The sequence below is a fragment of the Pieris napi genome, chromosome 8 (genome assembly GCF_905475465.1).
Source record: "Pieris napi chromosome 8, ilPieNapi1.2, whole genome shotgun sequence".
Taxonomy (NCBI): Eukaryota; Metazoa; Arthropoda; class Insecta; order Lepidoptera; family Pieridae; genus Pieris; species Pieris napi.
This window is the reverse complement of record NC_062241.1, coordinates 6,158,093-6,185,550: the sequence shown is the minus strand read 5'-3', so window position 1 is coordinate 6,185,550 and position 27,458 is coordinate 6,158,093. Positions and strand designations below refer to the sequence as shown.

At 33.5% G+C, this 27,458-nt stretch overlaps 2 protein-coding genes and 1 long non-coding RNA gene across 3 annotated transcripts in view; 1 reads left to right on the top strand and 2 right to left on the bottom strand.

Annotated features, from left to right (window-relative positions):
* The first annotated feature begins 149 nt into the window (after positions 1–149).
* On the top strand, positions 150–1,994 carry LOC125051802 (alpha-1,3/1,6-mannosyltransferase ALG2). Its single transcript, XM_047652367.1, has one exon. It carries the CDS (start codon positions 253–255, stop codon positions 1,513–1,515), a length of 1,263 nt encoding a protein of 420 aa, XP_047508323.1. The 5' UTR covers positions 150–252; the 3' UTR covers positions 1,516–1,994.
* A 1,049-nt stretch (positions 1,995–3,043) lies between these two features.
* The window catches only part of LOC125052049 (activating signal cointegrator 1 complex subunit 3), a 34,666-nt gene continuing 10,251 nt past the window's right edge, over positions 3,044–27,458 (bottom strand). Inside the window, exons 15-40 of the mRNA XM_047652698.1 lie at positions 27,305–27,410; positions 26,153–26,377; positions 25,611–25,700; positions 24,421–24,565; positions 21,233–21,369; positions 20,216–20,392; positions 19,181–19,406; positions 18,447–18,588; positions 18,031–18,142; positions 17,599–17,690; positions 16,295–16,371; positions 15,253–15,473; positions 14,626–14,728; positions 13,881–14,070; positions 13,095–13,248; positions 12,175–12,311; positions 11,110–11,326; positions 10,229–10,387; positions 9,264–9,405; positions 8,242–8,432; positions 7,447–7,637; positions 6,897–7,065; positions 5,853–6,140; positions 4,918–5,052; positions 4,001–4,196; positions 3,044–3,219 (exon numbers count right to left, since the gene is read on the bottom strand). Of these exons, the coding sequence (XP_047508654.1) occupies positions 3,074–3,219; positions 4,001–4,196; positions 4,918–5,052; positions 5,853–6,140; positions 6,897–7,065; positions 7,447–7,637; positions 8,242–8,432; positions 9,264–9,405; positions 10,229–10,387; positions 11,110–11,326; positions 12,175–12,311; positions 13,095–13,248; positions 13,881–14,070; positions 14,626–14,728; positions 15,253–15,473; positions 16,295–16,371; positions 17,599–17,690; positions 18,031–18,142; positions 18,447–18,588; positions 19,181–19,406; positions 20,216–20,392; positions 21,233–21,369; positions 24,421–24,565; positions 25,611–25,700; positions 26,153–26,377; positions 27,305–27,410 (4,168 nt within the window). The 3' untranslated portion in view covers positions 3,044–3,073. The remainder of the gene's footprint in view (positions 3,220–4,000; positions 4,197–4,917; positions 5,053–5,852; positions 6,141–6,896; positions 7,066–7,446; positions 7,638–8,241; positions 8,433–9,263; positions 9,406–10,228; positions 10,388–11,109; positions 11,327–12,174; positions 12,312–13,094; positions 13,249–13,880; positions 14,071–14,625; positions 14,729–15,252; positions 15,474–16,294; positions 16,372–17,598; positions 17,691–18,030; positions 18,143–18,446; positions 18,589–19,180; positions 19,407–20,215; positions 20,393–21,232; positions 21,370–24,420; positions 24,566–25,610; positions 25,701–26,152; positions 26,378–27,304; positions 27,411–27,458) is intronic.
* On the bottom strand, positions 21,694–24,409 carry LOC125052050. Its single transcript, XR_007117395.1, has 2 exons — positions 23,713–24,409; positions 21,694–22,734 (listed from the first exon to the last, which is right to left on the bottom strand). It is a non-coding gene; the product is annotated as an uncharacterized LOC125052050 (long non-coding RNA).

The following is a 27,458-nucleotide window of genomic DNA, read 5'->3' as shown; positions in this document are numbered from 1 at the left end:
AAAGAAGATCGAACATCGATGATTATCGAGCATCCCTAGTTTATAGTTAATTAGAATTATCTAAAGTTGGTCGTAGGGGGATAATACTGTAAGGAGTTGGCATCACTGCTGAGTGCTGAGTTAATGTTCCCTGTGTCCCTTAATTATATGTTACATATAATTAAGGGATTAAAATTTAAAACTCAGATGTTAAAAATATTAAGAATTCAAAATAGCTGTTTACAATAAAGTTGTTTAATTATTCTTTTAAATATGGTGAAAATAATATTCCTTCATCCGGATCTTGGAATAGGTGGGGCAGAACGTCTTGTATTAGATGCGGCTTTGGCTTTCAAAAGTAAAGGCCACGAAGTCTCATTTTTTACCAACCATCATGATCCCTCTCATTGTTTTGCTGAGACAAGGAATGGGACATTTCCCGTTACTGTCGTTGGAGATTGGATTCCGCGTTCTATTCTAGGAAGATTTAAGGCGGCTTTCGCTTATCTGCGTATGGTCTACGCTGCAATTTATCTTGCCTGGTACGTTATCCCTGTCGAAGAACCAACCCTTATATTCTGTGATCTCATATCATTATGTATTCCATTTTTAAAATTCGCGAGGGGCCCATTCAGAGTTGTCTTCTATTGTCATCACCCAGATAAGCTCTTAAGCACAGAGCGTGGTTTTCTTAAAGATCTATATAGAGCTCCCTTGAATTGGCTTGAGGAACTTACAACTGCACAAGCAGATAAGGTTTTGGTTAACAGTAAATATACTGCAAGAGTATACAAAGATGCATTTCAAAAAATAAAGGATGTCCCTGACATTTGTTATCCATCTATCAATACAGAATTCTTTAAGAATACTACTCCTAAGAATCTCAAAGAAGTAGTTCCTGTTGGAACAGATAAATTTTTATTTCTATCCATAAACAGATATGAAAGGAAAAAGAATCTTCAATTAGCTTTGCGAGCCTTTGAACAACTAAGACATATGTTATGTGAAGAGGATTGGTATAGAGTGCATTTAATAATGGCTGGTGGTTTTGATCCAATAAACTTAGAGAATATGGAACATTTTATTGAACTGACTGATTTGGCAAGTGAACTGGATATTGATGATAAGGTAACATTACTGAAATCACCCAAGGATATTAATAAGGTATCACTGTTATACCATTGTAACACATTAATATACACACCATCCAATGAGCACTTTGGTATTGTGCCTCTAGAAGCAATGTATTACAGTAAGCCAGTTATTGCTGTGAATAGTGGGGGTCCTACAGAGACAGTTGTAAATGATGTAACTGGATTTCTATGTCCTCCAACCAGTGTTGACTTTGCTGAAGCAATGGCAAAATTAGTTCTTAACCCTGAACTAGGAGTAAAATTAGGGGAAGCAGGCAGGAAGAGGTTTGAAAGTAAATTCTCATTTGATGCATTTACTGAACAATTAGATGGTATTTTGACCAGAGAAAGACAGCTTATTTCTGAGGCTAGAGCTATTGAATATGACCATAAGCGTAAATAGCATGAAAGTGACACTCAAACAATATTTGACATTGTTTGAGTGTTAATCTTGATTGGTTGACTATTTCTTTAGTGCTAAATGAAAAGTGCTGTCGATCAGAAGTAAAATATTTATTAGGAATAAAAATCCATACATTTTCATCTTTCAAAATATCAATGATTATTACCAAATTAAGAATTTATGATTTTGCTTTGTTATCAACTTATTGATAGATATAGAAGATTAATGATTAAATAATTTTAGACTTAATTATTTGAGGTGTTATAGTGATAGACTTGACTGATTAAAATGGTTGGATGTAATTTTAAATAGAGATATTAAAACATTTTGTGATATGCTAAAACACTATAATGGTTTAAATTTCATTAACATGTAAAATTAAAATAGATAGTTATTTTCAAAGTTAGTAGTGTATTAGTTGTTATGTATGTCTCATTGTAAAATTGTAAATACATTGTAACATTGTACATTGTAATCTATCTTGTGATATTATTTGTACCACATGTTTTCAGTTCTCATCTTAAGTTTCCCGCACAGCCAATCTTCAGCTGTAGGTTTTTTATTTATTTTCATTATAGATGACCTTAAATAATTATAATAAGTATATATACTAAATGACATATTACCGTATAAAATAATAATAAGAATCAAAAAACACAGAAAAATAACAAAAAAAATATTTTTAAAGGAATAACTGGCCCTGGCTCAGCATTATGCTGAGGAGCAGACGTGCTTTGCAGTGCTGGTCATTCTGCCAGAGACCATAACAGTTAGTTTGCGCCTCAGACGCAAAAAAGAAAAATAATCTAATAATAATAATAGTAGGAAAAATTATAATAGTAAAAATGAACAGTGTAAGTAAAGAAGTCTTAGAAGATTTGTGTGTAAAAGTATAAAGTAAATAAATAAAAATAAGAATAATTGTTAAGAAATAGATAAATATTTTTGGGCGGATTAAAAACTAGATGTCGTTGAGTAACTAGATGTACTTTATAACTGCGACTGCGAGATTTTTCAGCGGATACTATCCCAATATTTCGTCGCACCATATTAGTACTTAAAAAATAAAAACATCTTACGTTTGTCTCTCTGTCTTCTCATACCTATCACAAATATATCCAGTTCTGGTGTAAAACTGAGGGAACGATAAGTAACGAAATCACATGAGACTGCTAGTGAAGGACAGTTCGTGAGCCTCACTCAGACATCATGCAGATGTCTCCGGGATTGAAATACCTTTCAGGCTCATAAAGTCCAAGCCATGCTGGAAGCAGGCCCATACAGTCTGGTTCAATTAATAAGGTTTCACTTTCCATCGTTTCATAGTTCATATTTTATCTTTGATGCATAATAATAAAAAAATAAAATTTTTATTGAAAGCAGTATCACTTTTTTGCTAAAAACATATTTACAATTTTACTGTGATATATCTATTTAAATATGAAACAATAATTATTAGCTAAACTAGAATTGATAGACAAAAGTTTCCTATAATTATAAAAAGGAATATTTAATTAAAACAATTTCAAACAAGATTATAAATAATTTATTTTGAGTTTTACTCGATTATAACTTTTTCAGGTTCATAAACTTTTTCCACAGTTTCAGGGGGTAAGGGATCAATAATTTCAAATTGAAGGTCGTACTGTTGATCCAATCCCAAGTAGCTGTCACTCATAATATACAATGTATAAATAAGGCGACCTGAAAGCAATAAGGACGGTCAATGATAACAGCCGACACTACAACTTCTAGCTCGCAGATTTCTCTGTTTCGTGATATTTTTTTAATAGGAAGGTCATTGTTGTCTTGCGCCTAAGAGCGAGAACACGCGCGTTGGGAGGGCGTCAGCCGCGCGCTTCGAGATACATGAGCCGCCATTTTGTTGTACATTTGAACGCGCGCTTTCGTGTAGAGTGGACGCAATTCACCAAAATGGAGACCGAGCACTTCGATACAGACTTATCGACTTAACGCCGTGCTAAGCGCGCTGTATGTACGCTACCAACGCGCGCCTAACGCAACGCCGAGCGCGTAATGTGTACTGGCCCTTACACACGCCGTCGATTTTTAGATCTAAGGCATGCCGTTTTCTCACGATATTTTCCTTCACCGTACTAACGCACATGAAAAGTCAATTGGTGCAGTCGAGATTCTAAAGCAATCCGAAAGCACCTTGAGGTGCATTAATATATATATATATTAATGCACCTCAAGGCATATAATTTAAACCCTCTGTAAAATTCATAATATAAGGTCTGGTCTCAGACATATAATTTTATACTTGTAATAATTAACTTTTGTTTTTTTTTTCCCTTATGACTCTGGCACGGTTTGTGCATTAGCAACTTTTAGTTTTAATGAAATTTAGTGAGGTGTGTTTTAATTAGTATTAGATAAATTAAAAATCGAATTCGATCGATGGAATAATTTGTCCAGAGCGTAAACCTTAATATATTGATGCTATGACTATTAAACAACCTACCTGTATAATTTGGCGTATAGAATGTGAGGAGGGAATTTCCTCTAGCCGGAACTCGCTTCAAGGCATGCAATTCTCCATATTCCAACGAACCAAGTGTGACAAACCAGCCCTCATTTTTGGAACGGGGGAATCGGGGGCATATCACCGTATTCACATTGCCTCCTCTACGTTGCATCTCCAGTACTATAGTGTATTCCTAAATAAATAGAATAAGTTAGTAGTAGTATAAATATATTAAGTTCGATATATATTTTGACGTTATTAAAGTAGGAACGTATATTCCAGTTTACTTAAATTTTATTTTAAAAGACGTAAAACAAAGAAGGTTATTTGTTTTAATTAAAGGATATTATTTGAGTATGAAGCCTAAATAGGCATATAAGGTCACGTGCGAAATTTAGTGAGAATATTTGATTTGAATATATTCCAATCTAGGGAACAGTCTAACATTCATAAAAATTAGTACAGTCGTTTTTCCTTTTCGGTCGGAGGTATTTAAAGTCGGTAGATTACCCTGAATTAATAGTATAATTTTTCCAGTTACATAGCTGCTAAGCATATCAAAATGAATTGATAAATACAATTTTTTCCGTGTTTCTCTGATATTGAGCAACCACATTTTAAGCTCGTCTTAAATACTCTTGAGAGAATGTGCATTTCAGTATAAAATATGTTAATAACATTTGGGTTACTTATGAACAATATAGTTTACTTAGATTATTTTACTATGAAGGTAGGGGCAGAGACATTTCTGTGTCTGTTTCATTATGCTTTACAGACAAGTAGACCCGAAGTAGTGGCCTACTAAACATCGGATATTTGAGTTTAAGACCCTGGTTTCTTCACGATGATATATCACACACATTCAAACAGAACGTATACGCTCTTGGAGTTTTAGAGAGATACCAGAAATATACCTGATCAGCGTGGATCGGCATCCATTGGTCCTTATGTTGTGGCGTATGAATCTTTTTATCATGTTCACAGTCGCTGTCAAACCATATTCCTCGTATATTTATTTTCACGTCCAATGTGGGTAGGTCACAAATTACCTAAAAATATAATAATCTTAGATTATTATATTTAAGATAAGACTTAGATTTTACACCAAAATGGTAAGTACGACACTATAATATTCAATTAACAGTAATTTAATATTACTCTAATTTTAATTTAATTACAATTTAAAAAAAAAAGGCAATATGTTCTTAAGAATCTCAACCGGGCTCACCGCATGTTTTTCATTTAACCATTCTGTTGGTCTTTAATCATCCATCTAATTTTTAATGGAATTATAGCTATTTTTGGGTTTTCAAGATAGATTTTATATCAACATGGTAAACACAACAATATCATATGTAATTAATAGTAATTAAATATTACTCTAATTTTAATTTAATTACCATTTTTATAAATAATGAAATATTAATATGTTCTTAAGAATCTCAACGTGAGCCCGCATGTTTTTCATTTAGCCATTCTGTTGGTTATGAATTAACGCTAACATCCTCCCGAAGCGAGATGGTCGAGTCAGAGTAATAATAAAATAACACATTATTTACATCACAATAAGACAAAACAGGAAAAAATAAGATTAAATAAATGAAGACAAAGGAATTAAAGGGGCAGTCTTACTGCTAAAAGCAGTTTATTCCAGACAGACTACTGTGTGCTGTGGCACATGCGCACGAGCATGCGAAAAGAAGAATTCTTTTGACTTAAGCGTAATAGTTTAAAATTAGTGAAGTGTAAGAAGTGAATTACAGTGAATTGAGCGATTAATGGACTGTTTAATTTCCTATTCTCGATAGAATTAAAGATAACCTTTATTAAAATTAAAAGTGATACTGACCTTATAAATCTGATCGATTTGATTCTCCTCAAACTCGCGTCTTAAATACTTTGCTAGCAGTTCATAGTTCCGCATACAAGCGACTTTTAGACCATTTAATATTGTACACGGTTTATTTGTGTCTTTGGCCATACTAGAGAATATATAAAGATGCTGCGACTCTATGTGAGGTAAAGTGGTCAAGGGTGAGTCGGATGGCCAGCGGGCTTGGATTATGCACTGCATTAATAGTTGGCAAGACAGACAGACATATAACCATCCGTTTTCAGCTGACGTGTCAATCATGGCCTAAAAACAGGAAAATTGTATATTATGGAAATTCCGTCATTAAATAAAAAATTGCAAATAATATACAACGTAAACCAATTAATAGCATTTAAAATATTTTTAAAATCTATTTCTACAATCATGGACATTTATCCTGAAATACGTCCATATTTCTTATTTCAATATATCACTTACGCAAAAAGATATTTACGTTAATTTCATATTTAACATTTTTTATTTATTGAGAAAGATTTACAGCTTTTTTTTTATGGCTCTGGCACGGTTTGTGCATTAGCCAGCGTCAAGTATGAGATTTTTATAATTTGTGCTTTTTGCCTTAGAAATTCGACCAAGTCCTCCATGTACGCTTTTAGGCACTCGCCCGGTACCGCACAACCCTCCCAAAGGCCGAGAACAAATTTAAATTAAATTAAAACTTGCCCTCGAACCGGGAATCGAACCCGGTTCCCCTCACCTAGCTGCCACTTAATAAGACCGCTAGGCTATAAGGCCCCTGATTTACAGCTTATTACTAACTTACTTACTAAATACAATGTTCTTTTATACCATTCAATAAATCTTTACAAATTGTTAAGTACTAATAACATTAACTGGATTGGTAACACTAAAATGATTTTATTCAACTATACAAATATATATCAAAGAAAGTAATAAACTAAGTAAAAATTGGTTAAGTAACACTTAACAGTTTAGTATAACTATTACACTTATAAAAACTTATTTATTACATACTTATTATAGATTAAGACACATTACCTGAATAATCCTGATAGTTTGATCTAGAACTGATTTAGTATCTGTTAAGTAATCGGTGTTGGGTAATTGTATTCTGGTCAAGTGCGCTTGGAGCAGCAAAAAGGCTTTTACATGAGAGGAGTCTAGAGTGAGTGGGTCAACAGGCAGACGGCAAAGTTGGGATAATTCACTGAAAATACATATTTTTCAATTAATTCGAATAAAACTGAGTGTTTGAAAATATTGTTTAATAATTTTTGGTTGACTTATTAATGGGTATACTGAAAACAAATGATTGAAATGATCTAAATATATTATACTGTATTTTATATACAGTGCATAGTGCGTATAACACATAGGTTCTGGATTCGATTCCTGATAGTAAAAGCGCTGGATGTGACAGTAATCAACGGCCTTCTTTAACACGTCAAAATCTGCCGAGTTACACGTGCTCAAACCCACACCCACCCACCACCACATACATACCACACACCACACACACACAGTATATCACCTACTCACCTAAAAGAGATATAGATTTTTTGCTCACCCTATATCTCTTGTAACTTACCCATTTAAAACATCCTCGTTATGTCTTACAGGTAGAGTAGCATATTCGTGACTGTCCGACAGAACACGTAATAATGCATCTAAATCGAGATTACTTTGCAGATGTTCAGTGAAATGCGCCATTGTCTTGTGTGACAGGTAGTAGTAAGATGCTATCCTACCCATCCATGTAGATTGGACTGTGCGCTGATCCTACAAACAGGAAATACGTATACAAAATTGATATTTTCACAGAAACTTAAATACTATAAGAACCAAGAAATTTGTTCAAAGATAACGTATTCTTAAATCACCAAAATTTTATGATTAACTAACTAAAGAATTTGTTAATATGATTTTCTAAATATACTATTTGTATTACATATACAGCTTATATAGATGAAATAATACTATAAAAAAGTCGAAAACAAACTCACAATCTAGTTATAATTATTACGCGTTATGGCGTATTAAATAAATACTTTTTATAACCATTACTTGTTAATGTATTTAGCGTTTATTGAATTGCATTATCTATTATTTGTTGAGAGAGTACTAATCTCTCATTACTTTTATTTCCAACCCAAGATAATCGAACTTTACCAATATATAAATTTAAAAGAAATAAATTTAATTAAATTTTAGCTTGAATTAAATTTGATTGACACAGAACATTAATTGGTGATAGTATATCTGCTGTATTGTGGTTTAAATCGATTAGTGTCCATCTCGAAGAGACAGTTAATCTTTAGTATACTTAATTTTATTTATGTATCCACTTTTGTCCCTGTGGTACAAATAGTAAAATTTAGTATACCTCTTCAATTTCCACACAACCGGCGTTGGTTAATGCATCGAGCGATGTTTGTACCAAACTTGACAAATAGTAGTTGACATCTTGAGGCTCAATACTCTCTAAGTTGTAGTACGACGGGTTTTTAAGTAACCTCCGGAAGAAATATGTCCAGGTTAAATAATCTAATATATCCTGTTTTGTTTGCACTGTACCTGTAAGATATTTTTTTACATTTCTCTATAGCCGATACAGAAGTATGGAACACCAGAAATTTTGTTGTTGTTGGTCAGAAAAAGTCAGTAAATTGTTAAAAGATAAGTATATCAATGTTTTTATGTTACTCATGTTAACAGGGACAAAGGTATATAGAAGAGACAGAATTCTGTGTCTCTACGCCATGCCATAAGTTATACAGTTGATTTTTTTTTAAAGAAAATTCACACCAATTGACCGAGTCCCATGCTAAGCTGGTGAAGCTTGTGTTATGGGTACTAGGCAACGGATATACATACATATTATAGATAGATCGACATATAAATATATATTTAAATACCCAAGACCTAAGCACAACACCAAATGCTCATCACATCGATGTTCGTCTCAGCCGGGGATCGAACCCGGGGATTCACACCCATGGATTCGCAGTCAGGGGTACCACTAGACCAATGAGTCGTCGATTATGACAAAATCTATTAAATTTTTGCGGTACAAAATAAATCAAAATATAATTTATTCATACAAAAATGTACACTTTTGAAAGTCAGAAAAAAATTATGCTTTTATAAGTAAATTTAATGCCAGTTATCCAGTCAAGGGCGTAGAATGGACGAGAAGAACTGGCAATAAATTCACCTTCACTCCTTCAGAAAAAATAGTTTTTTTTTACCTGCAACCATTATATCATGCTTCTCAGAACATGTAACAGTTAATTATTGTAATACATTTAAAAGACAAAACGCGAGTCAGACTTAGTTTCGTCAAAGTTAGACAGTAAATAAAATCATTAATTTATTTTGCTATATTTTTCAACATTTTGAAAATACCTGCAACAATTTCAGCGTTCAAATGGTCAGCCAATACTTGAAGTAAGCTAGATTCGACGGGGAATGGTTCGTAGAGAAACTTCTTGTAGAAATTCTTCTTTTGATCGTGCACCAATACAACAGCCACACCTTCATTGTCGTACTGAAATAGACATATTAAATTATACTGGGGTTAAATTTTATTAAAAACTAGCTGACCCGGATAACTTAACAGTCTAATAATATCATGTTAACTTTTTTAAACTTAATTTAGGATTAAATTAATACAAAGAAAGAAGAATAGCAGTTTTACACATTAGGCTTCTTCTCTCTAGCGCCAATATTGCGATAAAGCACTTTCTGATGTACAACATTTTTTGATGAGGTAACACATGCCTTCGATCAAGATCAAAGCCTGGTTATGCATCTCCTCATTCACCACAAGATCGGAATTTCTTGAACTGACACGAATTCAATGTACAATGATGCGTAGTTTTGTCAACAGATGGCGCCACATACTGTTTGCATTCGTAAAATTAATTAATTAATTTATTGTTATTCGATATTTTATTACTTATTCTGCTATTCGGAGCGGAGAAGAGTCCACCAAAAAAGAGATAACTAACATCGGTCCAGCCGATCTTGAGTTATAAGTGGTTCAACTAACACGACTTTGTTTTATAAATTTAAATATACCAATCAAGTGAGAATTTAGCATTTCGTATATATGAGTTGTTTTAGTATCTACTTATTTTTAGTTTTAACCTTTAGAAACGTAAGTGAATTAACTTACTCATGGTACACAATCATTACAAGGACAACGAAAATATTATTATTGCTTCCAATTAAATCCACGGTGAACTTGTCTTCATGAAAAGAGAGTACCTGTTCTTAAAAGGCCGGCAACGCATTCACGATCCCTCTGGCATCGAGTGTGTCCATGGGCGGCAAATAAAAAAAAACACATATAAAAAAAGTTAACTTACTTGCGGTCTTCCTGCTCTACCCATCATTTGCAGGACATCAGTAATGGGCATATCGACATATCTCTTTTGTTTCCCGTCGAAATACTCCGTGCCCTTTATCACTACTAGATGAGCTGGGAAGTTCACTCCCCAAGCGAGTGTCGCGGTACATATTAACACCTGTAGTCAAAATCAATGTAATTTATTAATTTACAATCTTATAGTAGATTACTCATTTAAGTAAAAGTTTAAACGCGCCTTGATCTATGAACAGCTAACAGACAAAGTATACAAAATAATATTATATATTTGTACTGAAGCTCATTTCCAAATACAGTGTAAACTCTTTATAATGTCCTCTGTTATAACGAAACACTCTCTATAACGTAAAAATGAGTTAAACTTGTTTGGCTTAACCCAATACCCATATATTTTTTCTTCAATCCCTATAACAAACCCTGTCTATAACGATAAAAATGCTCGGTCCTTTGAAATCCGTTATAAACAGTTTACACAGTATATCGAAAAATCTAGTTCAAATAAGAGAAATGATGGGGTAAACTATAAAGTAAAAAACAAATGAAAAAGAATCCCGTAAGTTTTTTTAAAAGCATTAAAGAACTAGGCGTTTTAATTTGCTTACATTATGTTTAGACGAATTTCTCACTAAAATTTACGTTTTTTTGAGACACGCTTTAATTTTATGCCAAAAAATCTTCGCCAGACATAATTTTATATTTGTCAAAATAACTGGCAAGTAGTATAACAGTAGTAATAAAAAACATATTTACGAAGTATGTGTCACTGAAAATCTTATAGGGTTTTTATGACGTTGCTAAATAGTGTTTGAAATATCGTTATTACCATGTACCTGTCTTTATTAATAAATCTAAATAACATACCTGAATCTTCTGGTTAATAAACAATTCCTCCACCGTAGTTCTATCCTTTTCATGTAGACCAGCATGATGTATTCCAATCCCAAAAGCCAGGGTGAGTTTCAGGTTCGATTCCCGTATATTTGACAGGATTAATTCCATCTCCATCTCTTGCATGTGAAGCCATTGTTTAGGATTCTCCTCAGCTGCTAAATATGCTATAAGGTCTAGTGCCGTTAATCTGAAATGTATTAATATGACTTAATGGTTTTAAAGATCTTTGTAACTTACTCGTAGATCGTAAAACTGTTTCATAAATATAAAAAAAAGGGTGCGTGTACTTATGTACGCGCGTAAGAACTTATACTTCTTTGGCCTCATTAAAAATAGTTTTTGATTGCATGCAAATAATTCATTACAATTAAATAATCAAAGACTGGAAAAGGAGTCATTATAGTCAATAAAGTTCAGTTTCCATTTGAAAAATTAAATAAATAAATATTTATTATTATTCTCTAACATTAAGTGTAACATAAATTCTATTATTATTCGAATGTTGTTTTTAAATTATGTCCAAAGCCGTAGCATCTTCCGTGGGCAACTTCATTCTGTTAATTTTGTGTCACGGTGCGCGCGCATCGTAAAATTTCACTCTCATCAATTATTCATAACGCGCCTAAAGAAGTATAACTTCATATATATACCCAAAGGGACCAGTAGATACGATGGAATAGAAAGAAACAAGAGAAAGAGAATAACTGAGAAAACCCTCAGTTCACTCTTAACACACAAGGACACCCGATCTTATCTGCCAGAGTTTCTATTTAGGATGTCAAAAGATGCTGCAAGCCGTAATGGTAGCAAATGAAACGACGTTTGGTTAAATAAGGTCACCAGGATTTAACAAGCTGGAGGTAAAAGGTTACAAAAACACATACACACCCTTATTTATAAATGTATAAAATAGCTACTGAATGTCTCGCTCTCTTTCACACTAAAAATTAATAAACGAGACAAAACACACTTCAATTAACTATTATATAGTACGTTTCCGATTTAGAACCGGGAGTTGAAAAATCACGACCATACCTTGTCTGTCGCCTACTAGATACGAAGACAAGTGAAGGCGCGCACGGCGAATGCGTACGTATGGCTTGAAACGTAGGTTTATTCATTGTCATCATACGCGGACAGTAGTGACGTCCAGGGTGACCTGATATGTGTACCTGTGTCATAAAAATTGTATTTAGACACCAGAAATTACAGGTGTTCATTGCTTTTAAAATTGATGTTTAAGGCTCGCCTACTAAATTTCACCACAATGCCTGAATATTAAACCTTACACAACAAATGCTAAATGCTTCTTATTTTAATATACATGGCAAAACAATGTTTGCCGGGTCAGCTAGTATATATAAGACAATAGTTTGTATTTCAATTGCAAGAGGCTAAATAAAACTTCTATTTTTTTCTCTGTAAGTAAATAATGCAATTTTATTTATCGAGTAGGTTACACACTGATACAATCCTTACGAGACTAACACAATCTCACCTGTAAGTAAAGAAACGACAATAAAAGTTTATTGTTATCACCTCTCGATGCATATAGCTTAACTAAGTATGAAATTAATTAACAAATAAGATTAAAATACAATTCAACGATCTCAGCATATTTGTCCTTTACATCTTTGACAATGGCAGCTAGCTTGACGTGACACGACGCGGCTCACTCACGAACTAGCAGTGCGCGCGAATATTCAAATTAAAGAGATCATTCTCTTTACATATATATATTAATATATACCATTTGAATATATATATATATATGTATATATAGATATATGTATATTCAAATGGCGTTCATAAGAAAATATATTTTAACATTTTTTGACATAGTCTTACTATTGTGTATTCTTAGCAGTAATAATAAAACATCGAGAAATAGTCCCAAGTAAAAAATTGCTACTGGAAAATGTTTTACCGATTAAATCAATATTGTAGGAACTTACTTCCAAGGGCACAGGTCGCACGGAGGGTCTAAAGTTGTAAAGTCCCATTTCGCCTATGTTCAACCAGTTTGCTAAATCTTTAGCGTTAGCTAGAGCTGTTGACAGGCCAATTATGCGCAGACGCCGTGATGTATGCGATTCAATGAAATTGGTTCTGAAAAAATATAATTTCCATGAGTCCCAACTGAGTTCACATTTCTTTACGCAACGTATTTATTTAAACCGATGATCCAGGATTCGACTGCTAGAGAATCAGTATTTTTCTGTTAGGAAGGTTAGGGGCCTCTTTTGCTTAGTAGCAGTAGATTTTTAATCTTGCTTCAGGTTAAGTAGGCACAGACAACAGATGCAGGAATGTGTTATCATTGGTAAAAGCTGAAGAGAATTAGGGAGCGTTGAATGAATTGGGGGGGGACGGGGACCTTTTGTAAAACGTTACGATGCGGGGCGGGGATTGAATTACGCGTTATTTTCTACTTACACCACATAATAGTAACTAAAGAGTCACTAGGTGGTCACGAAACGTTTTACTAGACTTGGGAACATTAATATACTTGGGTTCTGAAAAACGTTACGGCGAGTTACATGGGGGGGGGGGGGGGATTAAAAAATTGGGTTACGTAATACTTGAACGCTCCCTTATTCATATAAATAGAATATTGTTGAGTTACGTTGAATGATAGTAAAATGTTTTATTACAAATTGCAGACGATTAGCAAGTTCTTATATGGTTTATGATCGTTTGAAGAGAGATACTAAAACACAGTTAAAATAACTAAGACCAACCTTGACACAATAACCTCGAGTACCGGACCCCTATCTTCACCCAATAGATGTATCTCATCAATAACTATCAACGCCACGTCCTGTACGTAATTTCTCGTCTGCCACGAACGACTTATACCATCCCATTTTTCAGGCGTCGTTACTATCACTTGAGAATTTTTTATGGCTCGAACGTCGGGTGATACGTCACCTATTTAAAACAATTAATTATAAAATGGTAATTTCTATGCTTATATTTGTGAACATGGACGAAATAAGAGAGCGAAGCGTTTTTTAAATGGGCTGTAAAGTGAGGTTATCTCACGTTCATAAGAGATCATGTTTGTGGTAGTAAGTGAATATACCAATGTTGACTTCGATAATGGAAATGTAGAATATCGAAAACTTTGGTTTTTCCTAGAAGAGAGTTAAACTGTATTTCATAGTAATCACGAACTGTAAAAAGCACAAAACAGGAGGAAGCTGGAGGTTCTTTCTCGACCAGGTTAAAGCCATGGCTGTAGCGACTCTATGCATTTCCTATAGTATTCAATTTAGATAAATTGTCGTTGCGTTAAAACATAGAAACGGAACGATGAAAATATGAAAAATACATATTTTTATTAATGATGTTTATTGGACAATAATATTTATTTAAAACTAATGTAAGTTGTGATTAAATGAACAGATAATCTTATGCACCATTGTGTGCAACCTTATGTTTACACACAATGATAATGTTTTTAAGTTTAAATAAATAAATTACCTGTCAACTCCACTACTTTCTTCCCGAGTCTCTCCTCAAGTCTCACTTTCCAATCTTTAATTCTTTCTTTGACGAGCGCTTTCAGTGGTGCGATATATACGACCTTAATTATAATAATTTCGTTAAAAAAATTGTCTTAATAAAATAATAAAGGTTGAATTTCTCCATAATTTGTTATAGTTTTATTTGAATTCTCATTCACTTCCATATATTATTATTACAATTTATAGAAACATTTTACTAAAGTCCGATATAAATCGTTAAATAAAAACAGAAGAATTTTATTATTATCTAAGATATTATTCCTTGTTATATAAGGGAGGGCAACAGAAGCAATCAGGAAGGACACCGGCTTAGTCTGCATTAAGTGATCGCTCTCAGGAATCTAAGACTGAAGTAAAAACATTATCAATTTATTACAAATCCCATGTTTTGGCTACTCGACAAAAATCTTCGTAAACAAAAAATAAACAGCGTAAATTCATCTACCTATTATTCCTCATGTTTTTATGAAAACCTTTATTTTTATAGAAACGTGCTTGGAAATAGCCCGTAGACAAACATGTGAGTAGATACGTTGCTAGTTTTTAAATCTTATAAATTAACTATACAGATAAAAAACCTTACCTTACAACCAGGATATTGATTAAAAACCCTAAACATAGCTATTTCAGCCACAATTGTCTTTCCTGAACCCGTCGGTGCACCCAATAACACATTATTATCCGTGTGGTATAGGCAGTGGAATATTTGAGTTTGTATCGGATTGAAATGTGAAAAATTGTAGAGCATTTCGTATGATGGTTTATTGAGCGCTGTAACTGGTAACGGTTGCAGTTCCAATAGGTCTGGAATTTTTTTTTAATAAGCCATGAGTCTAGAAATTGATAAGGATATAGGGCACTTGTTCAATAATAGAGCTAGAGTATTTATTATTCCATACAATCAGTATCTTGGGCAAAGCGAACTAAATAAATAAGGTGCAATTATTGAATTATATAGTTAAATATATCAACTTATAACATACGTACTAAAGTTTGAACGTAAAAATGAATTTAAAATTATCTTTTAATATAATAAGTAGTTTAATTTAAAGGAAACAATTTTTTAACGGATTGAAGTTATGTATTTATGTATTATAAACATACGACCTGTGACCACGCACGCTGTAAAGCACGCGAAACGTCGATTAAATTTAAAATTATGTAAAATAATTGTAAATTTTTAATACATAAATACATAACTTCAATCCGTTAAAAATTTTTTTCCTTTAAATGTCTAAAAGTTATGTCAATAAAAGACAATAACACTAAGTAGTTTGTAGTTCCAAAACACAGATTTCAAGAAGTAGAAAAGAAGGATTATCCATGTAGATATCGCAATAAATTACATATTGATTTGTAGGCGTTATAAATCTAGGTATTTTGATAATCGTTTAAAATTTGTATTACATTTTCCGTTTAGAGAGTAATTTAAGAAAAACGAAACGATTGTACGCTCCTTGATTGTGATTGGTCAACAGAATATCTACTCCAATATCCGTTGACACGTGACATACTATATTGTCCGCTTGACCAATTATTATAAATAAATAAAATAATAAATTACAATCGAACGCAACGTTAAATCTTGCACAGTAACTAAAATGTATCAAAAGTTTTGTTTATACCTGTATGTGGCGGGTGTGTTTCAGGTAAAATCAGATGTTGGAACGTAAGAGGTAGAACACTTTCTGATCCTAACCATCTGGAAATAAATAGAAAATTAATTAGTATTCTAAAAATCATATAATTCACAAATATTTAAATACATTAACGTTGAGGAAAAGTCTTTTTTACTTCCGTTTAATAAATATTATTAATCAAATCAAAGTTGATTTATTCATATTGGTAATACTACAAACTTATAAAATACAATACATATATTTTTTTAATTTACATTTACTAACAGTTTTCTTTTAGAGCGGGCGAGAAGAACTGGCAAGAAAGAAAGTCTCCGCCACTATTTTTGATCACCAAGTTTTGGGGTACAAGAAAATTAAGGGAATGTAAAACGCTTGACATAATGACACAAAACGTCATAATAATAAAATTAAGCAATTACTTAGTCATTTTCGACGCGGCTGATCGCTACATTAGATTTTTTTTCTTTTCATTTCGCTGCCCATATAACTTATTTAATTACGCCAACATATATTGAGCGATTTTGCGTATGGTGAGCTATTTGTGATTTTATTTAAAGGCAAAGTTTTTGTCAGTCTTACCTCTATTATTCCTATAGTAATTGTTTCATTATCCCTACGAATTTTTATAGTTCAAATCAAGGATATATCGAGTTGCCCAATTTATTGTCAAAAAACTATGTATTTTTGAAGTGAAACTTCTTTATCGGGGTTGGAAAAAAATTTAGTGTAACATTTTTGCGTTACGCGTCACATTTTTCCGTTACGCGCCATCTTTTGAAGTGAAACTTCTTTATCGACGTATGGGAGAAATTTTGTAGCAGGTTACGCACCATGTTGCTTTTTGAAGTCAAACTTCTTTGTCGGCGTTGGAAAAAAATTTACACACATTTGTCACATTTTTCGGTTACGCGCCATCTTTTTCTTGTCCCTACCACGGTTGATCCGAAGAGATTCGAAGCCATTAGTAACAAAAATATATAATAACGATAACAATGATAGTAATACTAATAATTCTATTACAATAAATGAAATTCTGTAATAATCTTAGTACTACATAGTAGTACAGTTAAAATGAAATAATTGTATTTGTATTCATGTCTATGATAATAAAAGCCTTTTGTTAAACTTTATCTAATTTAACTTTATTTAACCAATTTCTGTAAAGTTGCATATAGTAGATCATTTTTCGAAAATTAAGGTCATAAAGAAGTTTCACTTCTTACGTGTGTACACCTAGTACACGCACACATTTTTTTATTATCTACAATATTTGGAGACACAATAAATACCTTTCGGAAGTAGCTCGTATGTAGTACTGCGGAGGCAATGGCTCAGATATTGGGATCGTTATAATCAACTCTTGCGGTTCATTTGTTATAACCTAAAAATAAATATAATTTATTGCTATGCTTATTTTTTTTATATACATACAACTTTTCTTTATCTATTATCGGCGCGTTGTTTAGAAACTTACGTATAGAAGCTGATTTATAATTTTTCATCAGCACATTTAATAATGATTTAAAACTTTAAAGCAATATAAAATATTGTATATATTACATGTGAAACACTATTTTAATTAAGACATTAAAACAAAGTAAATAATAAAACAATTTTTTACCGGATTTAAGTTTTAAAAAATTGTTTAATTATGTGTGAAAGTTATGTCAATAAAAGACAATACAAAGTAAATAGTTAAATTAATTAATTATAACACTAACCTGTTTCTTAGTAATTAAAAAGTACTCGTGGTAGTACATAATATCTGATTCCGGATCTTCTACCCATATCCAAAATGCTTCAGGTGCCTTGCCATGGTATTTGTCGTTCCATCTATATTAATAATAAAATTGTTAAAGTTAGGATAATAGTAATTTAAAAATGGTCATAATTATACGACTTTTAGTTTATAAATAAGACGGTTCGTTATTAATTTTATAACTTATATAATGTTAACATTATTTTAATATATGAATAAAAATTAACAAAACTGTAATATGGGAATAAAATTGTGTACGTGTACGTTGTATAGCTAAAAACGATTCCCAGGCAATTTAAAGGAAGTGGAAAAGACTGAACGAAAAAGGAAATGGAAATGAATAAGGTTCTATATAAATATTCATAAGTTTATATTTACTTGAAATTTGGTGTTATTGTAAGTCGGATTCGTAGGACTGTCCTTGTAATGGGGTGTAACGATGCCTCCATTTCTAATAGAGGAAATTCATCAGCGCATTTCTTTACGTGACGCGCCGCTTTCTGGTTTCTTACTAGGTCACCTATAAAAATAATTACTTGTTTAACAATGTATGGATAAAGTACCAAATAGCTATGCAACACATAAATTATTTGGAAGATAAATTGTGGTGTTTGACACTTCAACTTTTGATGGACTTTATGTGACGAAAAGCGCTATCTGACAGTCGTGAAACGCAACAATAGTGTTTATCCTACCAATAAGTAATAAATAGCTAATTTGGAACTTATGTAGAACTTATCCGTACATTGTGAAACAGACCCTTAATCTTTATTTTAAAATAAAATATAGTGTATACAAACTATTCAGACTCTAGTCCCCATACTAGGGCTAGACTGCCGTGGTACATTTACCCTCTTTATTTTCTCACACCTATTAAAAACAATAATACTTTTTAACCTATATGAGCTAATGTTAAATGCGCCCATAGATAGTCTATTGTGCACAGTGCCGGCTTCTTCAAATATGAACAATATTAAAATAAACAAATTTCCTACAAATTGTGAGTAGAAATCATTTTCGCTGCAATTTCTTCTTAATTAATAGTGTAAAGCACAAACTGCTTCCGTCTCCCTTCAACAATTACACCGAACATATGATAGAAAGAGACATACCAACTTCCTTCCAATCCATGTCCCTTATCTGATCGGGTTTCAACATAGGATATTCTAAGTGTTTCATAATTTCTATAGGAAAACAGTTAAACTGTCTCATATCGCTATAGAAGTCCCATTGTTGGAGCTCCATCATTTTCGCCATTTTCAAGTACAAACTGGCCATGTATGCGTTGTTTTTGCGTAGTGTTATCTCAAAAAGTGCGCGGACTATACGTACTGCATTCTAAAAGAAAATATTTTGTAACATTTCCGTATAAGTAATTTTATTAATCAACTTATTTACACATCCCAAAGTAAAATAATAATATATTAAATTAAAGCCATTTTTAATAAACTTATAGGCCTCTTCTAGTAGTAGAATATGAATTACCGGTTATCAAATAATTATGATTATTTTTCCGACCCTAATATCGGCCAATAGAATTGCACCATTCGACGTCACGTGGTACAACCTACATGGTATTATACTGAAAATTTTTTGTGAAAATTTTCTCTGGTCGTTGCTTCAAGAAAAGTATTAAGTAGTTGTTTTATTCATTATGAAATTCTTATTTGTTAACTGTACATTTCGTCTCATGGTGCAATTCTATTGGCCGACATTTGGGTCGGAAAAATAATCCCCCGAATACCACTCGAGCTTCTAAATGATCTGGTATTTCCCTCAAGGTCCCGAACCTATCGGGAAATACCCGATAATTTTGAAGCTCTTGTGGTATTACATATGAAAATCGATATAAGAAAAAATATATAAAAATATTATAATGAAAGAACGTGAAAGACATTTTTTTCGATCGTAAAAATGAATATAATATAATATCACAAAGGCATTATGTAATTTTCTTAGACTTCTATGTGTTTGAAAGCTATAAACAGATGAAAAATCTTTTCATCTATTCGATTTCATTCAAACAACTTTGGTTATTAATTAAAACATATAGGATTTTAAAACACTCAGTAAATCTTAATTATAATACAAAACACATATGTTTATATTATATTCAAGGGATATACATAAATAAATTGCATAGATACCTGACTAATATAGTTCAAATCAGACTGCAAAGAAGATTGATTAACGCGTCCTTTAGAGAGAAAAGTTTGTAATAGTATATTGATTTTCCAATGTATGTCCTCCGGCGCATCTTCTATCCTTAGCTCACAGTATCGATCCTTAAGTTCCCATAGCTCTGATAACTCTTCTTTTCGAACCTGCGATATTAATTATATATTATTTATTTATATATTTATATTAATTAATTATTCTATAGTTAACCTTGCACAGCTGAAACTTTCTTTTAATATTTTGTTAATAAATATAGCCTAGGGGGGCCTCATAGCCTAGCGGTCTTATTAAGTGGCAGCTAGCTGAGGGGTACCGGGTTCGATTCCCGGTTCGAGGGCAAGTTTTAATTTAATTTAAATTTGTTCTCGGCCTTTGGGAGGGTTGTGCGGTACCGGGCGAGTGCCTAAACCGTACATGGAGGACATGGTCGAATTTCTAAGGCAAAAAGCACGAATTATAAAAATCTTATACTTGACGCTGGCTAATGCACAAACCGTGCCAGAGCCATATAAAAAATATAGCCTATGTTATTTAGGGATAATATAGCATTCTAATGGTGAGGCTGCTGAGCGATTGAGGTCTCAGCCTCGATCGACACGGAACCGCAGGTCTTGATTGAGCTCTATTGCGGATATAAGCCCCTTGGGTTGAATTCCTTGGCGAACCCCGTGGGCCAACTTAAGGGCGTGTGGAGGGCTGAGGTGTTGTTTTAGTGGGTAGGGTCTCGCTACCCCTCTGAGTAGCCAGGTCCACAGACCCCGCGACAAGCTCTAACTTTTTTTGACTAAAGATTATTTCCTAAAAGATAAAATTTTACAGATGCTACACAGGGCACCCCTGTGTGTCGGCGATTACTCTTTCATACTAGATCTACAATCACCAAAAAATTAAAATTATATAATAGATAAATGAATAAAACATAAGTTAGTAAAACCTTGAATAGATTCGTAGCTACAACGTAACTTTATAAATTGGTAAATATTTACTTTTAATTGTTGGAAATCTGAACATCTGGTCAGCATTTCCAGTACGTATCCCTGCGTCATAGACTTGCGAACCATAGAGTTGAAAACATCCATAGTCTCACAGGTTATATAGTAGTGACTTGCTGTTCTGCCTAGATCTGTGGATGTTATTTTAGTTGTAATTCAATAATCATCTTTTTGAATAAAAATTAAAATGACAAATGCCGTTAATATAAATGGATTTAAAGACAGCGCTGGGTTTACTATTTCTAAACCAGGCCGCACACCAGGCATACATTTGTTATTTACGGTATTTACGTCGCCACAATCGTTGCGCTACAATTGTATGCATATACAAATGTATTGTATATGCGCACATCGGAAGCACAGTTGTAGCGTGGCACCGCTTTGAGAATGTCGACATCATCGTCTGATGACGAAGATTTCTTGATGTGGCGATTAATGAGAAAAAAAAGACGTTATTGGGTTCATCCGTTTAATCAAGATTGCACAATGTACGGGAATTTCAAAATTTCGCAAGAATTACAATCCGATGAAGAAAAGTTCCAGTTATATTATCGAATGCCTGAAAACACATACAAGCTATTATTAAATTTAGTTATATTAAGTTTAACAAAACAAAATACCCACTTCAGAGAGTGTATTTCGGCTGAAGAGCGTTTGCTCATCACTTTAAGGTATGTAAGATATTAAGTAAAAATTGACTTTCAGACTGAGGAGTCTCGTTTGATTGTTGTGCAGGTGACTCATCTGATTGAAGAATTGTACATGGTGCTTGCGAAGGCTGGTATTCTGATTGAGCAATCTCGGTTGCCCTTTGCAACGGACGGTCATCATTTAGAACTTGAGAAAAATTTGTATAAAATGTTGATAAATTTGACGAACTCGTATCCAATGATCGACGTGGTAGCTGCCTGTACTTAATGTTTTCTATTAAGTCCAGTACCCCTCTTTGAAAGCTTAATTGCTGTTGCTGGGACATGGATGTCATGTGTGGAACTAAACTTAAAAGAAACATTTCACATGGATTTTTTGGTTGTTTCTCAGATCGTTGATTATTTTCCAGTCTTTGTTTTTTAGTGTAAAATATTCAATAGTACATCTGTCTGCTTCATTCATGTGTTTCCGAGATTTTGATGGTTGAGGAGTCTGTATTGAGCTCGAAGAATGGGGACTGGGTACAGACGAACCAGCTGCAGGCGTTTCATTTCTCAGTGAATCTTCCTCGGCAGATGTGAAATCGGGAACATTGTTTGAAGTTTCCTCAATCTGGGATTGAGATTCATGAGATTGGGATTCATGTTCAGAACGTTGTTCATCTTCTTGTACTGGTAAATTACCCTCTTGTGGTCGGTTTTTTGTAAAAGGGTTTAGAAATTTCAAATATGGCGCTAAATAGTACTCCTTTTTCGACCCAGCAGCGGACCCACTTTTAGATTTTGTATTGAGAGATCGTATGTAGGCTGAACGTATGGATTTCCATTTGGACTTACAATCATCACCTGCAAAAATCAGTATTATTAATTAAAGTCAAATTACACGAATTGTTTCAGGTACTTGGCGACTGGATCCTCATTTCAATGTCTTACGTATTTAAAAGAGGTGAAACAACTATTGGAAAAATTATCGATGAAACTTGTGATGTTATATGGACAGTTTTACAGCCAATGTACATGAAAATACCCACAACAAATGATTGGATAGATATTTCAAAAGGATTTCTCGAAAGATGGCATTTACCTCATTGCATTGGAGCCATTGACGGAAAACATATTAGAATGAAGAAGCCTATAACCTCTGGATCTTCATACTTTAATTATAAAGAATATTTTTCTATTAACCTTATGGCGTGTGCAGATGGAAACGGATTATTTACGAGTATCGATGTGGGTGATTATGGGAGGAATAATGATTCAGGAGTATTTAAAAATTCGAGATTAGGCCGAGCATTAAATAATAATACTTTAAATATACCTACGCCACGGCCCTTGCCAGGTGAAGAAGAATTTGGACGGTCATTTCCTTATTACTTTGCAGCTGACGAAGCATTTCCCCTGTCCACTAATATAATACGACCGTACAATAGTAGATCTTTAAACAATGATCGCCGAATATTTAACTATCGACTATCCCGTGGACGAAAGATTGTCGAGTGCACCTTTGGTATGCTAGTGTCTAAATTTCGAATTTTTGAAACTCCAATTTCATGTTCAGTCGACAAAGCAGTCAAAATTGTTAAAGCTGCTTGTATTTTACATAACTTTATAAAAAAGAATGATAATATAATTTTAACTCCAACCGAAAACGGAAATATACCTAACCCCACTACCAATCATATAAATCAAGGCAGACCGAATAACGATGCTACAGAAAATCGAAATTATTTGTGTAATTACTTCTTAAAACCATACGGGCTGGTGTCATGGCAAAATAATTACACAGTGTAGCACGATTAAGTACAAAGAAAGGTAGGTACTTACTCTTTTCATTGAATTTTTCGCCAATCTTAGTCCAAATAATTTCTGTAATCCGTCTGTTACTATAATCATTGAGCGTGTGATTGTATAATACAGGGTTTTTTTCAACCTCTGCAATAAACTCAACGTAAAATTCAATGTTGTCTTTCATTTTTGCAAACCAACGCGACACAAAAAACGAACGTGTTCGATCTTGAATTCGTGTAGCGCGGACAACGTCTCGCCACAAAGTGCGCCCGCCACAAATGTTTCCTCGGTGTGCGTGCTCACGTACAAATGTATGGGGGCGATAAATGTGTCGCGTTTCAAATGTAGCGCCACAATTATCGAGTTACAAATGTATGGCTGGTGTGCGGCCTGCTTTAGTCGAAAATCACAGTTACCATGGTAACTTACAGACTTTATGTTGTACACATAAGAAGGCTAAATATGTCTTGTTTAGTTAATGTTTGTAATAGGCACCGACTGTAGTAAACGTATATTTACCATACTTTTCTATAAAAAGCTTTTTTTTTCTGCGGTTACTTGCAATCAGCCCTTTGTAAGGCTATAAGCGAAAATGTGGAGTGACTTCCCATTGGAAGCATCTACTCATCTTCTGTCTAGAGCTACTGCCGGTCTTCTAGCTTCTAGAAGTTGGAGGCCAAGGAAAAACTAGGACTCGCACATTATATATTAAATCTGTTTGTAAGTAAATAAATAAGTCTTTACCTGTAACATTTAAATCTCCAGTTCGTTCGTTGTACCTTAACATTTGAGTCTTATCGAGTTGCATGGCGGCGCTTGTTATGAGCTGTCGACGTTTTGTCTCTAACATTGGTTCTTCTTGTACGTCGCTATATGATAGACCGTATACCTAAAAATATTTAATTTATTAAATTGTTAATATTATGTCAATGTAAGCCTCTAGAAATAATTGTATGGGCTTTGTCTGCGCTTAATCGGTGTCAGTCAAAGAAGGATTACAATTTTCGATTCTGACACATGAACTAGAAATGGAAGGTGGTGTTCCGGCATGGTTCAAGGATACACAGTTGGAAGTAACAGGTATCGGGTGCGCACTGATATTGTAACGCACCGCATTTTCTTTCTTTATTTATAAAGGATCCAATGCTTGGAGTAGGACACACCACCGTTGATGGTAAGTCTTAGTCTAATCGATTTTGGATTCCTTCTTTTACTATACTGATACGCGATAGCCGAACCAGCGCATATTATTTTACCAAGGGAATGGATCATCCTGGAAACAGCTTCCAGATACCCAGGCCCACACAGGCCCATTGAAAATCAGTGTTTCTGGCGATAGCAACCTAAAGTTGGGCCTCGTTTATGGTTAAAGTGATTTTGAATATTGCTTAATTTTAACCAAATTAATATATGTCGGCGAGGTTGCGTTAAAGCGATCATAGATGTCGTTATTAGCTGTTAAAAAGCGTCAAATGCTGTCTCTTTAAGAGATGGCGTTTGAGTGATGTCTGTGTATGGTTCGAGAGTGGGGACGGAACGGGTCGAGAGGTGGTGGCCGATCGGTCGGTCAGTTTGGTTTTGGACGGCACCCGGCGGAATCGTGCGCAGAACTCACTGCGCTTAAAATCTATATGCGAAATATGCCACGTGGTGGCGAAAGCGACGGTGACAACACGGGGACCGGCGTACCGCGACATACATTTTTTTTTCTTTAAATATAAAACAATTTTTTTATTTAAGTTGTAGCCCGTGTTTGCGTAGAAGTGGGAGAACATAAATATCAACAAAATGGCACGATTGCATGTGATGCATGTGATATTTGAGAAGAAGCATTCTGTGCGAGACATAAAATCCATAGCTAAAAAAAACTTAACTAAATTTTTTATCTGTTCTGTATTGAACATGTAATAAGTAAGAACCGTGGCAAAAAATACCTGTGGATTAATCCTCATACGAACGAACAGATAAGTGTAGCTGAGCCATTCAACTGCTTCATCAATATTCGTCACTGTTCCCAAAGCAACCTGAATATTACAAATATATATTTTTTATAGTAAGTGGATTAGTTGTGTTGTTAAAAGAAATGTTTAGCAAATTAATAAAGAAATAAATTACGTAGAATGAATTACGAACTCTACGAACTCCTGAAGCTCGTAGAGCCAACATAATAAGAATTAACAAAATATAAATATAGTATTGTCTTTTACACATGTGTGGTCACGGTGACCGACTGTAAAGCACGAGAAACGTCGGTTAAATTTAAAATTATGTAAAATAATTGTAAATTTATAATAAAACATAACGTCAATCCGGTAAAAAAGAATTTTTCTAAAATATAAATAGTTCGATCAGAGTGTAACTCGGAAAATAAAAATATTTTTTTTCCTCACTAAAGTACTCATCTGTCCCTTTTCGTCACAGCCTAAATACTATTTGTCAGAAAGAGACAAAAGAGTCTTTTAATTTTTAAACTTACCTCAGCATTCAAATTATCAGCCAACAAATTAATAAAGTTACTCTCAATAGGAAATTGATTGGTCATAGATTTGAGGTAATGCGATAGTTTATCGTGTGTTGTAATAATAATGCCCGTTCCAGAAGTATCGAATTGCGGACGACCTGCACGACCGAATATTTGAAGGACATCTAAGATACTTAAATCCACAAATGTACCATGACTTTGGTCGTAGATCTCGGTACCCTGAAAGATAATGGTTTATAAGACAACAGCATCAGAATAGCAAACCGGCAAGGGGCAGACACAGTTATTGCGCCTGTTTCATTACAAATTTAAAAAAAAAAGGGTGCGTGTACTTATGTACGCGCGTAAGAAGTTATACTTCTTTGGCATTATTAAAAATAGTTTTTGATTGCATGCAAATAATTAATTACAGTTCAATAATCAAAAACTAGAAAAGGAGTCATTATAGTCAATAAAGTTCATACATTTGAAAGATTAATTAATGAAATATTTATTATTATTCTCTTACATTAAGTGTAACATAAATTCTATTATTATTCGAATGTTGTTTTTTAATTATGTCCAATGCCGTAGCATCTTCCGTGGACAACTTCATTCTGTTAATTTTGTGTCACGGTGCGCACGCATCGTAAAATTTCACTCTCATAAATTTTTTATAACGCGCCTAAAGAAGTATAACCTCAAAAATTGCATGTTTGAGAATTAAATTACCACATAATAATTCCACAACATCATAGCGCCGTAGTCGTTCAGAGGTACGACTTTATTTTAAAATTATGAGAACTTGTACAGTATAGAGTTTGGCTTATATTATGCAACCAGGGAAATATGATATCAACATTATTTTGATACAATTTTTTTTACCATGTGATGTCTTAGAATTAGAATTATTGATTGTTTCATTCCTAATTCTATGGACATAGAACGGTCTACTATAAAGCCGACCAATCAGGGACAGTTAACAATTTGACAATTTTAAGATTGTAATTTGACGGTTTCACTTCGATAGATTACAATCTACTGAATAATAATACGTTAAATTGTAAACAGTACGTTAGGTTCACAATCTCCCGAGATAGATTACAATCTAACGGTGTTTACAATTTTACGGTGACATATATATGTGATAATGACAGCTAAACTTACCCTTATAACAACCGCGTGTGCTGGTAAATTAACTCCCCAAGCTAACGTCGATGTACAAACTAATACTTTTATATAACCATCGGAAAAGTATTTCTCAACCATATTCCTGAAACATTTGCCATACATATCAGGAAGCCGCTAAGGAACATTATTC